This window comes from Choristoneura fumiferana, chromosome 27, assembly GCF_025370935.1.
Source record: "Choristoneura fumiferana chromosome 27, NRCan_CFum_1, whole genome shotgun sequence".
Classification (NCBI taxonomy): Eukaryota; Metazoa; Arthropoda; class Insecta; order Lepidoptera; family Tortricidae; genus Choristoneura; species Choristoneura fumiferana.
The window spans coordinates 2,108,517-2,132,858 of NC_133498.1; the positions used below are offsets into that span (position 1 = coordinate 2,108,517).

The window sequence follows — 24,342 nt, forward strand, 5'->3', positions numbered from 1 at the left end:
GCTTATCGCGAGATAAAGTGTCAATTCAACTGGGAGTTAATCAGGGAAATCAATATCCGTGGACAAAACACTTGTTATATACACTGTGAGTCATATAACTAAAAAACCGAAAAGTTCCGCAGAAATTTGGAATAGAATAGAATAGAATAGAATTAGAATTTATTTGTCAAAACATAGGTTTATACAGGTCAGTTGGAGATACAGTCAGCAAAAATATGGGCTTAATCTAACCTTTAAAAAAATATGTATAGTCAACATATTTATACAGCGTGTATTTTTGATACTACCTTAGCATCCTTAGCAAAAAAAGATACCTTAGGCAAGGTCCCAAAGATGCTGGCAGCGTTTCTCTTTGTATAGCTCATTTTTGTCCTAGGAAGCTGCCAGATCTTCGGTCCCTTGTGTCGTCTTAAATGTCTTTGAAGGAATTTAAAGCACTAGGACCCCACGGACCACGGGTCTCAACATCGAATGGGACAAAGTCATATTCGGTGCCTAAACCCTTATCATCATCATCATCTCAGCCGTAAGACGTCCACTGCTGGACATGGCCTCCCCCAAGGCTCTCCACTCAGACCGGTCTTGTGCTTTCCGCATCCAACGCGATCCCGCGATCTTAACCAGTTCGTCGTTCCTACACCCTTATACTTGGACATTTTGCCGCTTCAGATGCTGCACCGGCTCTGTTGCAGGTTCCATGGAGATATTGAAGCCGTGGTGGCCTAGTGGTTTGACCTATCGCCTCTCAAGCAGAGGGTCGTGGGTTCAAACCCCGGCTCGCACCTCTGAGTTTTTCGAAATTCATGTGCGGAATTACATTTGAAGTTTACCACGAGCTTTGCGGTGAAGGAAAACATCGTGAGGAAACCTGCACAAACCTGCGAAGCAATTCAATGGTGCGTGTGAAGGGGAACTATGGCCCAAGCCCTCTTGTTCTGAGAGGAGGCCTCTGCCCTGCAGTGGGACGTATATAGGCTGGAATGATGATGATGAATGATTGGAGATGGGAAGGAGTCAGCGTGTCAGAGCAAGTACCGTCCCACACAAGCACTCGGCCCATCTTCCATTGAATCAAACTCATGAATTTAAGTCTAAGATATTTTTATGTACGTATTCTTGTTAAATAAGTTTTTGGTAAAAAAATCATTTTTAATACAAGCTTTTTTTGCTGACTGTACTTGTATTGTCACCCAAACTACATTTGCATACCAAATTTCAAGTCGATGCTATTAACCGTTGAAGAGTTCCGTCCTGTGGAGACGATCCTGGCCGGACTACCAGGATGTCACTACCAGATTACTGTATTGTCACGCAATCTAGATAAATATACCAAATTTCAAATCAATCCAACTACTGGAAGTTGGTCGAATTGAACTTGCAAGATTTGATTACAGACAGACAGACAGCGGGACAGGTGAAACTAAATAAAAGCTTCTAATAAAAGTTTTTTATCAGTTGCATCTACCATCTCCCATCCACTTTACGGAATCGTACCCTAAATATGTGTCCCAGCTGCCATGTTCCGCTCACCACGACATACCGTACCTACATAAAGACTACCGTATCGACCGACTGGGCGTGGTGCCCGTGACGTCATCCACCCACCCCCATCCCCCTCTATTCGTAAGGGGCGATTACAGGGTTGGGTATTCAGATTGTGGACATATCGTTTGTTGCTATATATTGATCCTTTAATTGCTCTTACACTCACAGGTTGACCGGCAGACACAAGTCTTACTTACCTACTTCTTACTTCAGGGACAAGTCCACCTTTGTACTTAGCACCTTTTTAGGGTTCCGTAGCCAAAATTTGAAGACGCGTGAATGTTTAAGATCTTTTTTTAAGGAAACAGGTATTCTAACCCTGCCGTCGCTTTATGTTTTTGGAATAATCATGTATGTAAGGAAGAACATATGTGATTTTCCCACTAACGTCGATAAGCCAAAGGCTACGGCCGAGTGGTTTGACCTATGGCCTCTCAAGCAGAGGATCGCGGGTGCAAACCCCGGCTCGCACCTCTTGAGTTTTTCGATATTCATGTGCGGAATTACATTTGAAATTTACCATGAGCTTTGCGGTGAAGGAAACTATCGTGAGGAAACCTGCACAAACCTGCGAAGCAATTCAACGGTGTGTGCAATCCGCACTGGGCCCGCGTGGGAACTACTGCCCAAGCCCTCTCATTCTGAGAGGAGGCCTGTGCCCAGCAGTGGGACGTATATAAGCTGGGATGATGATGATGATAGCTTAAGATTAAAATGGGAAATAAATAGAGTTTACACATAATTTTTCGAGTTTAATTCCCGGTTGTGGTTGTAGTAAAATTTAGTCGTGCGCAGGCCAGTGTTACTGCCCCGCGAGCGGCGAGGGCGTGTGATATTCCCACCCAAAGCCAGCTGACCTTTCTGTCAACTAATGGCGGACAAAGCTCAAAGCTTTGCCTCTGATTTGGAAGTTGGGATATGAGCACCTATTTTAAATAAATAAAATTAAAAATAAATAGAACGATACTTATACACGACGGGTACAGTTTTCAGATCAGCTGAAATATAGAAAAAGACGTTTCTTGTATGGGGAGCCTTTCCCACTTTTTTTTAATTTTAATGATTGAAATCTCCTTTTTTGAAAACCTCCGTCCGTTGAAAAAATAAGTAATGATATGAAATGAAATATAATTTAATGTCCTTTGAGCAAAATATTTTTGCCAAATTTCATTTCCCTAGATACTTACCGTAGGTAGTATAGGTAGTTTATTTTCTCAAACCAATCTTTAGCGTATTTACATATCGCATTCTGTTAATTTGGTCAAATCATCGGTTAGCATAATTTTACTTAATAAAGTTTTATTGAGACAAACTTTTTCCTTTAGTTAATATTATGCGCATCTTCTATTCGGAATTGGAGGAGGGTAAACGAAATCACGGCGGTCAGCTCCTTCGGTTCAAAGATGTGCATATACAACATATGAAAAGGAGTCGCATCGAGTCATCGCTATGGGAAGATTTGGCGGCACAGCGGCTTGAGTGGCGCAGGAGAGTGCAGAGGCAAGTTCGCCAGTTTGAGGAACAGCGTAAAGCCGACCTCGATGCTAAGCGCGACGAGCATAAGTCTCGGCCACCCGCTGCCATTTATTATTATGACGTGGACGGTGTGAAATTGAAGATACAAACTGAAATATAGATGCACAGAAAATACAGAAAAATAAGACCATCACTGGGAATCGAACCCAGGTCCATTATCTTAATTTGATTGCTTAGAAACGATATCTCTTGTCCGGGTGAGCGGTTAGTTCCAAAGGAATGCCGAAAAAGTTTGAGGGCTTACGGCATAGATGTCGCTAGCGTCGCTGCTTAAGTGACTAAGTAAGAAACACAAGCTGAGATATTAGGTGCATAGGGAAATTCGTGTCGGTACCGTTGACCATCAGTGGTGTAGCGGTATAGCACGCGGTACGGATTACCGAGGACCTGGGTTCGATTCCCAGTGATGGTCTTATTTTTCTGTTTTTTCTGTGCATCTATATTTCAGTTTGTATCTTCAATTTCGGTTTTACGGGATGACCGTAAAAGTAAAAATTTGGAATTGAAATAAAAAATACAAAAAGATTCCAAAAAACCAATCTTAGTGGACGGTGTGCTTACGTGCCGACAATGCGGACGTACGTTCACAGCTAAGATAGGCTATGTAAGCCATCTTAGAGCGCATGAGCGCCAAATAACTAACTAGGAGTCGAGGTGGTCGCCATGGCCAAAATCGGTCGGATCGTCGTCATTATGCTCTCTGATAATTTTAGCTCGTTATGTGTTTCGAATTTATTAAAAAGGTGGCGCTCTTATATTTATGAAAAATCTCATGTTCTGATATATATGTCGGAATGAAACCCAGAAAGTCAATCGCACCTTATTTAATTGGAACTCAATTCAAATTATAACGGTAACTTTTCAAATTTAAACTGTAACGGCAAAGAGGCAGACGATCCGACGGGATAACACGCGCGCTCCGGTTGCCAGTCTCCACGAGAATGACACCCGGCCGCGCGCCGGTTCTCGCCGTTCCGTCAGCACGTGATCGCGACAGTAGCGCCACCGGAAAGCGCCAAACACGCGCTGAGCCTCTTTGACGTCAAATCAACTCCTTTTTATGATTTGCGCCGACACGGCCTTCCTGACGTACGCACGTCCTCGGGCGTTAATTATCTGAAAACAAACCAGCATTATAAAAGGCCCCGATGTGTACTATGAAAGAGGAGGAAATCTCTAAGGTGCAACATAGGCAAGTGAACTCTCTGGCAATGGTCAGAAACTCTTAGTACTCTACAGCTCACAATATCTCATTATCTCAAATCGCAACAGTAATCAACCACAATACTAAGTATCGCGTATAGCACTCACTACTGTTCCGCGCCACGCACTGGGGACCGACACGCATGTAGCGCGCGGCAGGCCAGTGGCTTGCGGCTAGCAGCGAGATGCTACCTAACGGCACTTACAAGAAACCCAGCAAAAAGTCGTTTATAGCACTCACTACAGCTCCGCGCCAGCCACTGGGGACCATCGCACATATAGTACGAGGCAAGCCAGTGCCTTGCGGCCAGTAGCGAGGTACTACCTCACGTACCTTCATCATCACTCATCGCACCAGCCGCACCTGTCACCGCCTCGCCACTCTCTACCGCACGGTGCTCTTGCTCAGCCAAGCTGCCCGTGACTCTACCATCAACTTCCATACTGCTACTGTCATCATCATCCGCCGACACAAGGTCATCCTGCTCTAACGCTTGGTCGCATAGAACTTCCGCCATTTCGGTTAGCCCTTCGCGCCCTTCTGGAACTTTACGCAAGCTTTCGTGGGGATACTTGTATTTTCTATTAGAGCCGTCCATATGCTGCAGTTCGTAACGGTCGTTCTCTAAGACTCCGATTATTTTAAAAGGTCCCCTAAACTTCCTATCTAGCTTTGTCTGGTTACGCTCACAACATTTTAGGAACACAAAATCACCCTCCTTGAATGGCTTTACTAGTGCTTTACCTCTATTAAAACGCGTAGTGTCCAATTTTGCTACTTGTTCTATATTACTGGAGGCATTTTTACGGATCTGGTTTAGATCAGATCTACTTTCAGAGGTCTCATCAATGTAAGCTACCCTAGAGATTCCTAGAGGCTGTGATTTGATACCAAACATAAGCTCGGTTGCGGAGTAACCGGTGACTCTACATTTTGTACTATTTAGTGCTAATTGAATGGCTCCAAGCTCGTCTCTCCACACGGTATCTGAACTATTTTCTGTAATAGTAAGTAAGTTTTTGAGAGTTTGCATAATTCTCTCGACTTGCCCGTTGGCTCTACTAGCCCCTGTCGCAATAAGGTGGAGCTCTATGTTATTTTCTGATAGAAATTTTTGAAAACTATTACTGGTGTAGCAACGACCCTGATCAGCTATGACACGTTTAGGTGTACCAAATAAATGTATGGCTTCTTTTATCGATTTTATAGCGCTGTTAGCGTCTAAGCTCGGAGTCAATCGTAACAGAACGTATTTTGTAAATGCATCGATAATAACACTAACGTACTCTTTTTTAGAACTTTTACCGCTTAGTTTCCCGCTTAGATCTATGTGGATCGTATGCCATGGCACGGCAACCTTTGGTATAGAGTGCAATTGAATAGGTTGAGCTCCCGAAGTTCCTTTACATGCTTTACACACTAAACACGCGTCTACAAATTTTTTTACAGCCTTTGCCATACCCTGGAACCAATATAGTTCAAATAGTTTATCGAGAGTCTTATCATAACCGAGATGTTTTACTTCTGCATGTACGTGGCTTATAAGAGACCACACTAATGATCGCGGCACAATAGGTAGCCATGTAGTGCGCTTATTTCTCTGTACTTTTCGGTACAGAACGCCTTTCCTAATATCATACGATTGGGCCTCCTCTCTCGGCAAATCACCAACTCTCCATTTGCTCGTGATGTCAGCTAACTCCCTATCTCGTTGTTGTTCTACCATCAACCATTCCTGTTGCAAGTCTAAGACTTGAACCTCTTTTTTATAAACTACATCGCTGTCTTCATCTTCGGAAGCAAAGTGGGGCAATGGGTTTCTGGATAGGAAATCTACATGTGACATATGACGTCCCTCTCTATACTCTATAGCAAAATCATAACATTGCAGTATTGCCCACCACCTATGTACCCGAGGCGTAAGATCCTTTTTAGTGCTAGATGACTTAAGTGCATTGCAGTCGGTACGTACTAAAAAGTGACGGCCATACAGGTAGTGTCGGAAGTGCTCTACCGCACGCACCACCGCCAGAGTCTCGAGCTCGTACGAATGGTATCGTGACTCGGCGGCGGAGGCGCGCCGGCTGTAGTACTCTACCACGTGCTGCACGCCCTCATGCCGTTGGATCAGGATCGCGCCGTAGCCCTGTGCACTTGCGTCTGTATGTAACTCTACATCTCTATTTGGATCGTAAATTGCTAATACCGGCTCAGACGTTAAAATATCTACAACACGCCTATGCACTTCACTATGTTTTTCAGTCCAATTGATATTTCCACTGTGTTGAGTAAGTGGGTACAGGGGGGCCATTAGCAACGAAAAGTTAGGAATGAACTGCCTAAAATACGAAGCGAGCCCTATAAACTGACGAACTTGTGTTGCCGTACGCGGAGGGGGGATCTCTACCAGGGCTTGCACTTTATTAGGGTTTGGTCTGATCTCTCCCGATTTAATATTATACCCCAAGTAAGAAATCTCACGCTTTAAGAATTTGCACTTTCTCATATTAAGAGAAAAGCCAGCACTGGCAAGAGCGGCAAGAACGGACTCTAGGCGTTCTAATCCTTGCTCTACTGTGACAGAAGGGATGCAAATATCATCAATGTAAGTTAGAGCAAATTCACAATCTTTCAATGCATTCTGAATGCACCGTTGGAAAACCGATGGTGCATTTTTGAGACCGAACGGCATGGCAACGTACTCATATTGGCCGTTGGGGGTAACAAATGCGGTACGTTCTATGGAACCTGACTCTACACGAATACAATGAAAGCCTGACGCCATGTCTAAAGAACTAAAGTAATTAGCACCATGCAACCTATCGATCTGGTCACTGATTCGCGGCAAAGGGTAGTTATCGCTACGAGTATTTGAGTTAAGCTCCCTATAATCTACAACCATACGATCACTGCCATCTTTCTTCTTGACCAGCAAGATTGGACTCGCAAAAGGAGAGTTACTCTCACGAATAACACCTGCATTAAGTAACTCAGACACTTTGTCTTTCACTATTTGTTGTTCACTAGCCGATAATCTATAGGGACGCCTTTGTACCACTTTGTTAGGGTCAATGAGCTCTATTTTCATTTCTCCTGTGGTGACACGCTTGGTTGGTGTGCCGTCTACAAAATGTTCTGAATAAGAGTCAAGTAATTTAAGCAAAGATCCTTTAGAATCACCTTCTAAGTCAGTATCGACTTGGGACTCTAGCTGGGTCGATTTAGCTGATATGAATTGCGAAAACTTCGATTTGAACAAATGAATACCCTTACTATCTAGTTCCACATGTACCCCCATATCAATTATGTCACGCCCGAGAAGAATGGGTTCATTCAAATTGGGGTCGTCAACGATATGAAAAAGAACTTTCAATGTTAAACCTTGAACGTTAATTGGATATCTCAATTGTTTAGTGCATTTAACATCTGAATTACCTATACCCACCAAAACAACCGTGTCGTTAAGTAACGTTCCCTTTAGTTTTTCTGCAATACTTTGTTTCATTAAAGAACATTCTGAACCGGAGTCAAAGAGAAATTGTAACTTCATACCTGCGGCATATAGCTCACCAGTAACAGCCCGCTTGCTACATAGCTTAACTTCTTTCCTGGAGGCTTGGTTGGCCTCGCGGAGCGCGGCGGCTGCCGCACAGGCGCTGGCGACGTGTCCCGGTTTCCCGCACGCGTAGCACGTCACGGGGCGCTTCTCCTCGTGGCGCGATGGCGCCTCAGTCGTAGTTGAAGTAGACGGGAGCCTCGACGCAGCTGGTCTAGTCACCTGGGGACCTTCATAGCGGCTTAGAGGGCAATTGAAGACTTTGTGACCAATGTCACCACAACGATGGCAATTACCCTTGAAAGGTGGTGTAAATCGCGGACGTTTATTTTCAGTGTGAATAGTTGTATCCTCATTAAATCGCTTCATTGATACCCCGCGTAATATACGGCACAACTGAGTTTTTGAGGTTATGGTATGAGAATTTAACTCGCGTCTTAAGTTATTATCGCAGTTTGACAAAATCGACACAGCAAAACCGGTTATTGCCTCGTCGTTAAATTCAATTTTGGGTATTGACTCAATCATATGCCAGAGGCGCAAACCTGCATCTGCGGCAGTCTCTTTTTCCACTAATTTAAATTTTACAACCCGGTCAAAATAATCTTGCATAAGCATAGGCTTTGCAAACCTTGCAATCAGGGTATTTTTTACATTATCCCACGTTATACAATCAGGTTTTATCTTCGTTAAACAAGTAGCAGCTCGACCACGCAAAGCCTGCATTAGTGATAATAATAATTCGGTACCTTTAAGATCCTTTGCTTGGACTATAACATCATTGATCTTACACCAGGCCTCGATGTCAGCGTCCGCGTCGTCTGGGTCGAACTTTATGAGTGCCACCGGCGGGGGCGGCTGCAAACCACTTGTGAGCCCGCGCAACAGCTGCAGCAACGCGGTAGCCTGGTCTGCGCCTGCGCCTAAGCCTTCGGTACGAGGCTTATTCGCATCAGCCTCGCGGTCACGATCAGTTGTGTTAGCTTCGTCCATGTTTTTATTCTTTCTTAATGCACCACTTAAACCCTCAAACACTCGCGGTTCCCTACCCCACACCTGATGTCGGAATGAAACCCAGAAAGTCAATCGCACCTTATTTAATTGGAACTCAATTCAAATTATAACGGTAACTTTTCAAATTTAAACTGTAACGGCAAAGAGGCAGACGATCCGACGGGATAACACGCGCGCTCCGGTTGCCAGTCTCCACGAGAATGACCCCCGGCCGCGCGCCGGTTCTCGCCGTTCCGTCAGCACGTGATCGCGACAGTAGCGCCACCGGAAAGCGCCAAACACGCGCTGAGCCTCTTTGACGTCAAATCAACTCCTTTTTATGATTTGCGCCGACATATATAGTGTAACGAATTTCTTGAAATGTAATAATAAATAAATAAATAAATAAATATCACGGGACAATTCACACCAATGAGGGCTATCGCGAATGAATTCGCCGCTAGAGGCGCTAGTGTAGCGTGAGGTCTCCGAAATGTCAAATCTCATAGTTTTTGGGTGAGCTACGCGGGTTTATTTATAATTAGAATAATTTTGTGAATATTTTGCAATATCTGAAATTAATTATGGCAAATATGCGTTCCGGGGCAATGAATGTCTGTGTTTTGAGACAGTTTTGTCTTTCGGAAACCTTTGATCTCCCTTTTTTTCGAACAAAACAGGGACTATGCAACACTGTGGCATGCTCGATATTTATATGGTACGGTTTTAAGGTGTATTAAATATGATTCTAATCTAAACTTTGTTTTCACGCCCGTAATAACAGACATTCAAAACCATACTTAAAAACCTCACGCAACAGTGCGCCATCTAGTGAGACAAAAAACGATAGCCCTCATTGACCTAGTCCCAAAGTAAGCTTAGCAAAGCTTGTGTTATGGGTACTAAGCAACGGATAAATATAATTATATAGATAGATACATACTTAAATACATATTAAACACCCAAGACCCGGGAACAAACATCCGTATTTTTCATACTTATATCTGCCCCGACACGGGAATCGAACCCGGGACCTCAAGCTTCGTAGTCAGGTTCTCTAACCACTAGGCCATCTGGTCGTCTGTAATGAATGTACATATGAATATATTAATACCTGAGGCATCTTATAAAGTTAAAGATTATATCATGGACAGGGATATTTGGAAATAATTCCGATCCGCATTAGCGATCCCTTCAAATAGCGAACCTACTGTGTTAAAAATAAAGTTGTGTTAAATACTTGTCATTTAATAATATTGTAAATCTGTTTAAAAAAATATACCTCGTTGAGTTTCTTGCCGGATTCTTCTCAACAGAGGCTTTTCCGAACCGGTGGTAGATTTTGTTTTTGACATTCATAAGTGCTTGTTATAGCCTAAATTGAATAAATATATTTTGATTTTGATTTTGATTTTGAATACACAGAAATATACTAATAATACTCGATAATCGAATCGAAGCGATAATCGATTCTATGTTTGTCAGCGATTCAACGGTCCCCCTCCTTCGAGCTTGGCGCAGGCATCTCATCATGGCACAGCGTAGGCGTGTGACATTTCCGCCCAAAGCCAGCTGACCTTTCCGCATGGAACAAATCATTTCTGTAAGGGAACAAAGCTTCGCCTCTGATTTGGAAGCTGCCATTAGCTCCAGGAGTTGATAAAGGTTAAAGGTGATAAAAGGGAAATGGGCGTGCAAGTGTCTGCGAATTATTCCGCACTAGCTTTTGGCCGCGGCTTCACGCGTTGAGTCATTCGAGTATACTAATCGTTGATCGGAGTTCACGTGCGTTTTTGTTGACATAGAAGATTTTGTTGTTGCTAGGTTATCTAGACGAAGTAAAGGACGTCTAAAAATAATATTTAGCGTTTTTTCGGCATTTTCCTCCTCATTACCATTTCGGCAATTATTATTAAAAGAGATGATTCTTAGGGTTATTTTTTTAAGAGAACTAAAGACAATTATTGATGCTAAATCCAGTGTGATCAAAATTCTTGCGACTTGTCTTACCTTTCTATTATCCTACTAATATTATAAATGCAAAAGTTTGTGTGTGTGTGCGTGTGTATGTTTGTTGCTCTTTCACGCTAAAACTACTAGACGGATTCGGATGAAATTTGGTATGTAGATAGCTGGATATCTGGAATAACACGTAGGCTACTTTTTATCCCGATATTCCCACGGGATAGGGATAAAATCTTGAAATAACAAGCGCTAGGCTTAGAGTCATGTGGTATGTAGGTAGCTGCACGTCTGGAATAACACATAGGGTACTTTTTATCCCGATATTCCCACGGGATAAGGATAAAATCTTGAAATTTCAACCGCTGAGCTTAGAGTAATAAAATTTTGGACAGTTGTTCTTAACACAACCTCAATGAAGACCACGATATAATATTTTGGAATTCCCAGGGGAATTTTGTAAAAACCCGGAATTTCAATTCTAACTACCAGATCGAATAGTTTACGCGTGCGAAGCCGCGGGTAAACTATAGTTTTAAATACGTCTGGCGGGAGGTACGGTAGGTCTGTCTTACCATGGCACGGAGTGGGAGCGTTACATTTTCAAAGTGGAACAAAGCTTCGCCTCTGATTTGGAAACTGCCATTAGCTTTAGGAGTTGGTAAAGGTCAAAGGTGAAGATAGAAGTAAAACGGGCGTGAAATATACCTAAGTGTCTGCGAATTACTCCGCCCTAGCCTTTGGCTTAACGCACCGCGCGTTTATAATTAAACTGGCACAATTCGAAACATTCTACTATCTTATCTTATATTGTTTATAAACTACAAAGTTTATTTTTCAAATTTGGATTTCATTTTGTGTCATTAGGCTGCATTTCTACCAGAAATGTGTGAGGATGTGTTTACATCTGAGCTGTTTCCAATGAAGCTGGGCTGTGTGAAAAGTCTCATAAGCTGGCTTTCCTAGAAAGAAAGAAAGAAAAGAAAGAAAATATTTAATTGCCAACAGTACAAACAATACAAGACACCAATATAAACAATATAAGATAAAATAGTACAATATACAGCACAGATCATATAAAAATAGGAATATCGATAATTTGTACTTTCTAAGACTACATCCAAAAAGCCATTATCTATCTAACTTTAGTCTTTCGAACCAACGAAGCTCGATATCGATCTTCAAGCCCAAGGGTGACCTGTTTCTGACCACCCCCCATCCCCCCTTTTACCACGACCTCCCACTCCGCGCAGGCGCGACCCTCTACCCCTGGAGACCTTCGAACTACCACGGTACCCCAGTCAGCTTCCAGTCTCCTCCAGAACCAGGCCGGGTGCTGTCGTCAATTCTAAAAATCCAACTACCATCTTCCATATATGAAAAACATATATAAAAAATCGAAATTACGCGAAAATATATTATATATTTACAATTACATAAACGATCCCTTTTGCCACATAGTTATTTGTTTCTCAACCAAAAATATATCGTACAAGTAGTGCTTGCTTAAACTAATTAAAATATTAAAATAAGTAAATATATTAAATAATAAATTCAAACTAAATTATCTAATAAGCGACACTTCAACAAAGGTTCGTATATGTAGCATATTATTTTAAAAGTTTTTAGATTTTTGTCACTGTAGCTGTAGAGTTTTGTCTGATTTCTCATTTTCTATTCTAAATATACTGTATATACACTTATATACAATTTACATGTAATACTGCCAGCCAGGACCTCTGCCCTTTTGGTATAGATTTTCCCAGGCATGCGCAGAAACGTCTGTGCTGTACCTATTAGAATACCTATACCTAGATCTAGATTTTTATAGTAAATATCAAGCCAGTTTAATAAACTTAGTTACTTCCATGTTCTATCGATCGTCTTTTTAGCATCAGAATAATTTTGTAAAAATATTTGTTAAAAAGTCCTCGTACATGCGCCATTTTGAATCAGTCTAACTTTTAAAATGAGGGCTATCGCGTATGAATTCGCCACTAGAGGCGCTAGTGTAGCGTGAGGTCTCCGAAATGCCAAATCTCATAGCTTTTGGGTGAGCTACGCGGGTTTATTTATAATTAGAATAATTTTGTGAATATTTTGCAATATCTGAAATTAATTATGGCAAATATGCGTTCCGGGGCAATGAATGTCTGTGCTTTGAGACAGTTTTGTCTTTCGGAAACCTTTTTCCTCCCTTTTTTCCGAACAAAACGGGGACTATGCAACACTGTGGCATGCTCGATATTTTTATGGTACGGTTTTAAGGTGTATTAAATATGATTTTAATCTAAACTTTGTTTTCACGCCCGTAATAACAGACTTTGAAAGCCATACTTAAAAACCTCACGCAACAGTGCGCCATCTAGTGGGACAAAAAACGATAGCCCTCGTTACCTACGCGCGGCGTGAATACAACCCTTTCAGCCAGTTACAGTTATAAAAATAATAAAATGCATTTTTAAAGCCCTTTTCCTTGCATATTTAACACCCGTTTTTCTTTTTGCAGAATAGAATAAAAAGAAATGTCAAAGATAACACTGGACGGGTTTTTGTCATACTGCAAGCAAATAGCTGAACATATACAATTGGTTCGTTCATATTTCCACATTTTGCGGCCGCCATCTTGTTTTTATTTGGCTTTGCATGTTTGTCATCTTGAGTGTCGTAGTTACAGATGAATAGTAAAATAACTATTTTTTTTTACTAATAATTAATTGATGAAAGTCGCATGTGCTTCAAAATGTTTAATTTCTTTACTCTGTGATTGGATAAACCAGCCATTTTCTACGGAATGTACACAATTAATATTTTTATTGAGCCCCCGATCTTTCGACGCATCTACAATAGGTACTTGTGTCATGACACGGTTACATTAGACGATTATATCAATTGGACGGATTAGCGACATTCTTAGCAATAATGAGGACATAACTCCAAAATTAATTAAATAAATAATTAATTTTGACTTGAAATTTAATTTTGATACTGAGTAAAAAAACACAAAGATTTCTTATTTATTTATTTATTTTGGGCATCAACAGCAATATAGTACATTATAATAGGACTTAGGTACGAAACAGAAAGCCGTATCATACTTAAAACAGTTATAATGAAGATTTATTAAATTGCCAATATTTTTTTCCAAATGTGTAGTCAGTCTATTCCTATTCCAATGACAACAACTACTAAGTACTTCTATCAAGATTTTAATAAGATATTTATGTATCTTGAAAGCATGTGTGAACTGCTATCTCCAAGTATTGAAATATAATTAATGCTTTATTTAATTTAATATTATTCCTAATATTGAAGTTCTCTTCATCTTCGAAGTGTATGTTGACAAATAAAGATATTTTGACTTTAACTTTGACTTTGAAGTTGGTTAAAAAACTGCATGTTTTCATTTTCGTAACCGTGCTACGTGAACTTGACTGCTACGGCGTAGCAGGTGTCGTAGCATTATAGCTACGCCAGGAAAATAGTACGTAGCTGTGTAAAATATGTAATATAAGCAAAAACGTTGGTAAAAATGTACTAGTGAGTTATTTCACTAAGGGTCTGATTCAACATCCATTCATAAATTTTGTGACAGTGTGATGTTGTCTCTTTTTTTGGACAAAACAGACGGAGACGGCATTAAAGATGCGATAACGCTATAAAGAGTTTGAGTTTGATGGCTTTGTCATAATTATTTCTTCTCTGAATACATTAATATCTTCCGCAGTTCAAAGAATATTTTCTTCAGAATTGCTATTAAAGTAACCTAATCAAATCCACTGGTATTATATAAGATAAGATGAGATGACATTATATATTTTGTGGTATAAACGTTTCGTTCGTTTGCATGAAGTGACGAACCTATTATACTATTTTTTTCAAAAAATACTGGTCTTTGAAATGTTTAATGGTATATATCTGAACTTTTGGCAATTACTAAAATCACCTATAAAATATTTATCTCTAATGAAATGAAATATATAAGTGCCTAAGGAGTACTGATAAATTTATTTAATAAATTATATACAATAATTAACAAAAATAAATAAGAATAGAATTAAAACTAACTTACTCTACTCCTAAAAATGTATATATTTACAAATATCACCCAAGTCGCTGCTATGCCTGCTATTGGGCAGTATGTAATTAATAATAATAACTAGTATGTAAAAAAACATTTAGTTTTTGTTCGTTTCCTGTAAAATCATATCTAATGTAGTTATGTTGTTTTTGTAAACATCCCTTCGGTGTTTCGCTTTGTACAGTCACCAGCATTAATATATGCCACAGCGAAGCGTACACAAGTATCTGACACGTCCGTCCGGCCCTAGAAATAGAGCCATATATTGGTGCTGGTGACTGTACCTACATAATGTTAGGAATGCCCTAATCAAGACGTTCTATTCATCCAGTCGTTCTAGTCCAGAGGGTATACTAGTTATATATTGTACAGTCTAGGTTAAAAATATCTTTTCTCAAACATGACATGAAATATTGACGTTACGTTACAAATAATAGGCCGGGAAGTATCGCGCTGCAGGCGCTGGGGCCCGGCTGCCGGCGCGCGGTCACTCTAGCGGCCTGTAAAGAGATTTCATACAACTTTGCAGGCCGCTGGCCGGCAATGCGACCGTCTTTTGTTTGAAAGTGAGCTGCGGCTCGCGCCAGCAGACAAGCACAACAAGGCGACCAGACTAGCGCCCGCCAACTTGATTTCTTGTTATTTTATTTTATTTCATGTCATGTTTGAGAAAAGGACTATACTCGTACAAGCCTCGGTTGGAACATGGGGTTGCCGGCCTCTACATTAATGTGCTTTTGCTTTCTGACAATTTTATGCATAAGTTCAAACATGAAGTGACAGCGACAAGGTACTAAAGTATAAAGGTGTCTTTGTCCTCGGCTGTACGTCGAACTGAACATTTGTCTAATTAGTGTTTTTGGTTGTCCAGGGCGACAGAATGGCAGCTTTATCCGGCCAGGGCACACCCAAACTGACCTCATCCGTCGGGAACCTTTACTATGACTGTAAGTAATAATAATAATAAGTGTGTGTCGAACTAGTACTATTCTATGCAATAGTTGTATAACAGGGAGGGGTAAAATAGGCGAGTGATGTGAGTTACGATGTGAGCGTAGCGAGGTAGGTACTTATTAAATAAAATACAAATTTAGAGACAATGGTCAACTTTAAACTTACTTAAAGTAATCATCTTTACTACCAACCAAGAGTGATGAACCAAATAATTTTATATGTAACTAGCCTGTTGCCCGCGACTCCGTTCGCGTATAATTCGTTAATAGCTATCCCGCGGGAACTATGCAATTTCCCGGGATAAAAACTATCCCATGTCCTTCCTCGGGACTCAAATTATCTGTATACTGAATTTCATCAAAATCGGTTCAGCGGTTTAGATGTAATGAGGTAACAAACAAACAGACTTACAAACTTTCGCATTTATACTTAATGCTAGCGGGACTAGCAACCCACCCCGTCTTCGCATAATAAAAAACAACGATAGACTATTGGATATAGACGACGTAGAAAGTCGATATTAAATTAAATTTTTCTAGAAAGAGATGGAATACTATCTTCAGTCGCTCAAGTCTTGCTTATTTTTCAATTGATGATTTTCACGTCGTTCGTTTTATTTTCCAGTTGTTGTATCACTTTAAAAGCTATAGACCGCGATTTCGGTCGCTTTAAATTAGGGGTAACATAGGTTTACATTCTACGATCCTGTTTTTCGTGTTTTGATGGATGGTCGAGTTCCAGTAGTAGTGGGCAACTTGTTAGGGAGAGGGTAGATCGGTTACGTCCGATTTATTTTTCTGACTGACATACCATCATACCCGCAATTCTCATGGCGCATGCAACTGTGCCGGAATATCGAGCTTCTCTCAAAGAGTATTAGTAGGTATTCGTACCTATGGCTTCACTAAAATCAAGGTAGGTACGCGGAAGAAACCCAAATATAAATAATAAAAAACCGGCCAAGAGCGTGCACCCAACACTTTAGAATTTTAAGAGGGGGGGGCGGACGCTCCATTTCAATGAAAATGTGCACTTTAAAGTTGAATATTTCGCAAACAAATCACTGAATAGAAAAATTGTCTTAGCAACCCCGCAATGGTTTTAAAGACCTATCCAACCTAACCTAACCTATGCGGGTTAATTTACCTAAATTGATTGATATTAATTCGAGATTCGAAATTCAAGATTCCAATTATTGAAACCACGAAGTTTATTTTGCCGAATGTCATATTTCCGAATTAGCAATGTCATTTCGGAAATTTAATAATCGGAATACTGTACTTCGGGCCAATAACATTTCGTGTTTTTCATTCTTCGGAGTTTTAAAAATCGGATATAAAAAAAATCGATATTTTGTAACTCGGAAAAACAAATTTCGTGTTTTTAAGTAATCGGAATTACATGTCTTATGGTCTGTCCAGAATTCGAGATACTAAAATGACGTTTCATGTGTTACCTGTTTTTTGCGTCTCATAAATAGTGATGTGCCGCAACCGGTTATTACCGAAAGATTTTGTAGGTACCTATGTATGTATGTCGTAAAATATTAAGATATGAACGGATCCGTGATGTACTAAAATGTAGGGCACTTAGGACATTCTAGAAAAGGTAAAATAGGTCTAATAAAAATGCGACCGTTTTCGAGATATTTCGACTTTTATAGATGTTGATGTTTAAGTTTCAATTTCATTCTAAGTAAATTTTACATTAACTAAATAATATGAGAATAATGAATATTTGATTTATTATTCTATGATATGAATATCAAAATAAAAACACGAGAAAACGCACTGATCACATCCGATGACAATACGAGTAAAGTAACGAAAATCGGTTGAATACCACTTGAATACGAAAAACATGAACAATGACGTTGTGTGATATCTGAGGGCCTACTCCGGAATTCGAAAATCAAAGTTCGCACCGTAACGTCCCTCTCACTTACGTATTAAATTAAATAGTAGTGTCAGAAGGACGGAACGACACGAACTTCGATTTTCGAATTTCGTAGTAGCCGTGCTGGCCCTGACTACGAAATGCAAAACTCGAACTTCGTATGTTGCCGTCCCGCTGACGCTTATCTCATTCAATACGCGAGTGAAAGGGACGGTGCCATACGAACTTCGTTTTTCTAGTTTTGTAGTAGCATCTGTATTATTTTTACGTTGGCACTAAGTGATGAACACTGTATTTTTACCTGTGCTTAGATTTCATCACTTTATCGTATGATAAAGTAAAATGGAAAGTAGAATATTGAATGCATTAATGTTACAAATAACTTTACAAATACAAATAACTTTATTTTGCTATCGTAAAATAAACATTTTATCGGTTATTTACGAAACCGAAATCACGGAGCAGCACTGTTCCTTTTATGCTGGCCACATTATTTTTACGTTTGACATTTCAGACTGTCATTTTAGTATCTCGAATTCTGGGACAGACCATAGGAATTGTGAAAATCGGAGTTTTGAAAATTGTAATAAGCAAATTCGTAATTAAATATTTCGGAGTATTTGGGTGTTCCCCTTGTGAAAATTTCCAGAAATATCCGAGAACTTTTCCGACTTTTTGGAGACATTCCGCAACTTGCACATCTGTAGCCCAAACTGATGAATATGAAACGTTTTCAATCATATTCATCAATTATAATTAAAAAAAAGTGGTGTTACCCTTTCTTTTTTTTGTAAAAATATGGCTTTTCCTACTCAGAATCAAGAGCATAATCGATTCCGATAATTTTAAAAAATGTCCCAAAAAAATGTTCGTTTTGCGACGTACTTTTCATACACTCAGTATGGGCGTGACAAAATTGACTCATAAAATTTTATATGAAAAAATGGGGACACTTTTTTTGATTATGAGTAGGAAAAACCATATTTATTTCAAAATTTCAAAAAATAAGAAAGGGTACACTTTATTTTCAAAACGCCCTCCAATGTGAATGACAGAAAACCAGAATGATGTACTGATGTATTGTATTGCATACGTTTTTATAATAAAATTCCAAAAAATATTATAAATGAACCAGATACAAAATTCAGATCTATTGTCAAGAAGACATTAATATCAAAGGCGTATTATAAAGTTAATGATTATATCATGGACAGGGATATTTGGAAATAATTCCGATCCGCATTAGCGATCCCTTCAAATAGCGAACCTACTGTGTTAAAAATAAAGTTGTGTTAAATACTTGTGATGAATAGATATCATTTAATAATATTGTAAATCTGTTTAAAAAAATATACCTCGTTGAGTTTCTTGCCGGATTCTTAACAGAGAGTTTTTTGACATTCATAAGTGCTTGTTTGCTAGCCTTAATTGAATAAAGATATTTTGACTTTGACTTTTGTACTGACTCCAGAATGGCGTGTGACCGTCGATCTAGTCTACAAACACCCCTCGATGATTCTCGTCAGCCCCCCCCCCCTCTGTAATTTCCCGCACCCGCGCACGTTTCCGGTTCCGACGCCATCTAGCGGATGCAGATAACACGCCTCTCGAGTTACCCGAACTGATAGTGCGAATGTTTGTGGTATCAAATTGCAATCCGAATATTATACGGTGAACGGTAGTGGTTGCTGGTCGCAGTTGGGTCACGGTGTAACATGGTAAACCTCCGCGGTGCGCAATGGCCGCTTACAGAAGAACAAAATTCTAAATTCTAAATTATTGATACACTTTTGTTCTTTTTTCGTGATTGGCTCTACTATTTGGCAAGGCCGAAGGCGTAAGCCGAAATTTGATTATTTATAGACTTTGTGACTGACTGACTGACTTTTACTTGTGATATAAGGGCTGCTACTATTGCAGGTATTGTAAATATTATTTGCTCTGTTTGTAACATTTATTCTTGTTTATATTTTGTTAAACCTAATCCAAGTCTCGATTAGCTTTGTTTCGCTGGTCCGACACTATATAACGAGACTTGGATGGGTGCTGCAAGCAAGCAGTAAAGCAGGGTGTTTTATACCAGCCCTTCCTTTTTCCTGCTGAATTCAAATCTTCATCTCCACTTCCTCTCCGTTCTGCTGCCTCGGAGCAGATTACCGGCGCGACTGGATGCTTCGAGGCTACCTCAACACCCTGCCCTGTTTCTCTACCTGTCCTACAAGTCTCAGGCACTCTCAGGCCAGTGTTTTTTTTTAATTTATCTACAAGAGCAGTGTTGTATATATTTTTCTTTTGTATTATATTTTTATTTTGTAACCACACGCCTTTTATTTCTCCGACCGAAAAGTTGTGGTTGCTGGTCGCAGTAGGTCCGCGGTCGTCGGTCGCGGTCGCCGTCGCAGTCACCAATATCAGAATGCTACTTTACTGTCTTAATCTCCCCGCAGTACCGTCGCTTCAATACCGCCGCCTGTCGAAGCCTAGATGGCACTGATCCCTAACTACAAAACCCTCAAACCCCTTAGTTATCTGAACGACTCTCAGCAGTAATCCGGAGTAAAATGCGAGCAACGACGCGGCAAACGCGAGGCGACGTAATGTGCATTTCACTTACTGCCCCGAGGAGGGGGGCGGCACAGATGATAAATGGGAATAGATCGGATACTGTGGTGTTGTTTATGCCTATGAGTGTATTAAAAGGCTAGTAAATAATAACTGGACAGCCTCAATTTTTTTTTCTACTAATTTTATATTAAATGTGAAAGTTTGAGTGTACTAATGTAAAAATTTGTGAATTTGTGTCTGGGTTTGTTTGTGTGTGGGTGTGTATGTAAGTGATGTTACTTCTTCGTGTTAAAATGGGTGGATGGATGAAATTTGATGCATTAAATTTGGTATGTAGATAGCTGAAAATAACACGTAGCCTCTTTTTATCTCAATATTCAAATGGCATCGAGATAAAAATCCCAAAATTTTAACCGCTGGGTTTGGAGACAAGAGATTTGGGTGTTTTTATAACTTAATGGAATCCACTGTGTAAATTTAGGCAATCCTCAAGGAATTTTTGTTCAATTACGAAATTTATTTATTATTATTATTTATTCGACTGGATGGCAAACGAGCAAGTGGGTCTCCTGATGGTAAGAGATCACCACCGTCCATAAACATCTGCAACACGAGGGGTATTGCAGATGCGTTGCCAACCTATAGGCCTAAGATGGGATACCTCAAGTGCCAGTAATTTCACCGGCTGTCTTACTTTCCACGCCGAAACAAAACAGTGCAAGCACTGCTGCTTCACGGCAGGATTAGCGAGCAAGATAGTGGTAGCAATCCGGGCGGACCTTGCACAGCGCCCTACCTTAGTAGGATAATACAACGCTAAGACAAGTTGCAAGAATTTTGATCACACTGGATTTAGCATACAAAAACTGCCATTTGATTGTGATCTCGAGCGTCAGAAAAGTTAGACAATATGGCTTCATATTCAACGAATGAACACTTTGTCCAGTCTCCCCTTGTAGTCTAGTCTATGCCCGAGTAATATATTGTCGGCTTACCGCGGCCCATAGACACTGATTGTTTTTTTACGACCATAGACTGTCTGTTTGTCCGCAGCATTACGGGATTTGAGGCTTAAGGTTGTAGACGTTATTTATTTCAAATGGGGTCTCCGTTTTATTATAATTAATTCAGGTATTTTTCAAATAAAGCAGTGGTAGACTAGTTGAGCTCAAGCAGAGGGTCGTGGGTTCCATATGGGATCGGATTTTTAGGCTTTAACGGAATTTTGTGCGAAATTACCATGAATTTTTCGATGACAGAAAGCTAGAGGAAACTTTCGTAGAGCAAAGCTGTTCATAATTCATAATTCATTTACTGCACTATGGATTTTTCAAGATGTTACATACATATTTATTAATACAGTTCCAACACAACCCTGTTGGGGCACAGCGACATTAGGTAAAACAAGAACTTACTTAATCTAAATTAATGCATGCAACACGCTCACACACATAAGTAGGTATTCAGACTTTAAATTGAAATTACAAATCAGACCACTACTCGTACAAAAACATATACAAAATTCATCGTAACAATTTTCCTAATAAATAATATTTTAACATAGCAATTGACAAGATTTCATATTTCTAAGACTATAATTTGATTCGTTCTCTGTATTCTGTTTGGAAAGAGAAAAACGCTGATATTTTTAAAATTTCTACTAATACTATTAATTAATTTATTACAATTTTTTCAAGATGTGCTTATTCTAAAAGGGCATAACTCCAAAAGTACGACACAATAGATCCATTACTTTTGTCTAGTCTCTTTAAAAAAAGCTCACGTAAATCTGACGTAGACGTTGCATAGAGAAAATATCAAAATTATGACAGCTCCTTTTTCTGGTGATAAAGGCAAAGGAAACATATCTATTCTGTGGTAGTGTAGGCGAATTCAGACATATTTTTTAATTTTTTTGTATTTTTTTTAATATGGAGAAATCAATTATAATAAATATTTTCCCATGTTCAGGAGGCAAAACTCTTTCGATTCCTGTAGTAATTAACAGATGTTAAAAAAATGAAATCTTGTCAATTACTATTATGTTATTTTACATTAGATGCCAATGGAAATGTCATATTATAGCAATTATTATTCAACTAACCGTAACCCGCGAATCCGTCCACGTATAATTCGGTTCGGGAAATTTGCAACTTCCCGGGGAAAAAAAACTATCCTATCTCCTTCCCCGGGACTCATACTTTCAGTTCACAACAATTAGTTCAGCGGTTTAGGCGTGATGTAGTAACAAACAAACAAATAAATAAACAAACAAACAAACAGGCTTACAAACTTTCGCATTTATTAAATGAGTTCAATGGAATGAAATAACTTTATCCGGGACACAAACAATATATGCAGGCAGCGTCCGATGGAAGCAATTTCGGGTCTATGGGGGAGGCCTATGTCCAACAGTGGACGTCCCACGGCTGAGATGACGATGACGAAGCTTGAGTGTTTGCAGTTTCCAAAATTCAAAAATATTTTTAGTATTACTAGTGTGTTTAGCCGCGGCTTTGCACACGTAAATCATTAGGTCCAGAAGCTGAATTGAAATTCCGGGATTTAAAAAAATCCCGTGGGAATTCCCGAAAATTAAATCGTGGTTTTCATTAACGTTAAATTAAAAGCATCATGTCAAATTTCATAACTCTAAGCTCAGTGGCTGCTTCGAGATTTTATTCCTATCCCGTGGGAATATGGGAATAAAAAGTAGCCTATCTTTTATTCCAGATGATCGACGTACCAAATTTCATCCAAATCCGCCCAGCCGTTTCAGCGAGAAAGAGTACTCACTCACAAACTTTCGCATTTATAATATTAGTAGTATTCTTTATTACATATAGACCGCGTAACAAAAAACAGATTATAGTTAGAAACAGATGTAGAAAGGCGAACTCATCCTCTAAAGTGATTCACTTCCAGTTAACCTTCGTTAAGTTTTAATTATTGCAATTAATCACAAAAAAGCGCCCTTAAAAAGGTTTCTCTTAACTCGGACCCCTAAAAACTTATCAATTAGGCGACGGAACCCCTCTTGCTAATCCGGGAGGGTTCGATTCCCGAGCTTTGTGCGAACACCATTAATTACAGCTAATTGCTTGTGTTCCGTACACCGCGACGGTGGTATTACAATCAAGGATAAAATGGAAATTGACTTAAAACTGCGACCATACGTGCAAGACAGCTTTGTCTGTGCGGTACATATGAGTCTTCATTTTCAACTCACTCTACAAATTTGGCTTTTACATGTATAAAGGCTCGGGTAACCATTAAAAGAGGTTTTCTTGACTTCAAGCGCTGTATTTTTCAAAAAAAAATATTACACATTCTTTCATAATCTGTCATTCAACCTATCATTGGCTCAGGCCTGAAATCTCTGTTTTCCTAAAATGTACAATTCTCAAACGTCTGCGTTTTCACAATGTGTCTGCTATTTAAAATGTGTACAATCTCAGGAATGTTTACATTCCTATAATAATTCGTCGCTTCGGAGGTAAAGATACTAAAGCGACACTTTGGGCCAAATTGAGTTATATATACCACCGGAATCAGCGAATTTTCTGCATCGATCTATCGGGGTTTCGGGACGATCAGAGGACTTTTTTGGCGCTTTAGTCCCTGAAAAATCAGTGAAATTTGGGACACTTCTTACTAATCCGACGCTTAAATTAAGTATTTTCTCTTTAGTGCTTCTACCTGTTTTAGATTCTACACGTTTATATTGTTAAGTCATTTGTAATTCTTCACCTTTAAATACATTTGGTGTTTTAGTACTCTGTGCATATCAAGAAATATGATTCTTCGTCGCTTTAGTAAATTGTTCCAGTCTAATCTGAAGTTTTGGATGCGTTTAGTATTTTGGTTAAACTGATAAGAATATATTTAAGTCGTTTGAGTATTTAGTACAAAACAGTTAACAGAATCTGTGGTGTATTAGCGTCATTACAACATAGCAAAAGAAAGAAATATTTAAATTAGTAAAAAAACATAATATTAAAGGATTATGTTTGGTCCAGTAAGTCAATAATCTGTCATTTTATTGTCAAA

At 39.5% G+C, this 24,342-nt stretch overlaps 1 protein-coding gene across 2 annotated transcripts in view; it reads left to right on the forward strand.

Moving 5' to 3' along the window:
- The first annotated feature begins 12,107 nt into the window (after positions 1–12,107).
- Gad1 (glutamate decarboxylase) overlaps positions 12,108–24,342 on the forward strand; it is a 70,586-nt gene continuing 58,351 nt past the window's right edge. Inside the window, exons 1-3 of one of the 2 annotated variants that reach the window (XM_074108580.1) lie at positions 12,108–12,388; positions 13,306–13,387; positions 15,749–15,824. In XM_074108580.1, coding sequence (XP_073964681.1) covers positions 13,322–13,387; positions 15,749–15,824 — 142 coding nt within the window. In that variant the 5' untranslated portion in view covers positions 12,108–12,388; positions 13,306–13,321. The remainder of the gene's footprint in view (positions 12,389–13,305; positions 13,388–15,748; positions 15,825–24,342) is intronic. The other variant, XM_074108581.1, reaches the window with a different exon arrangement.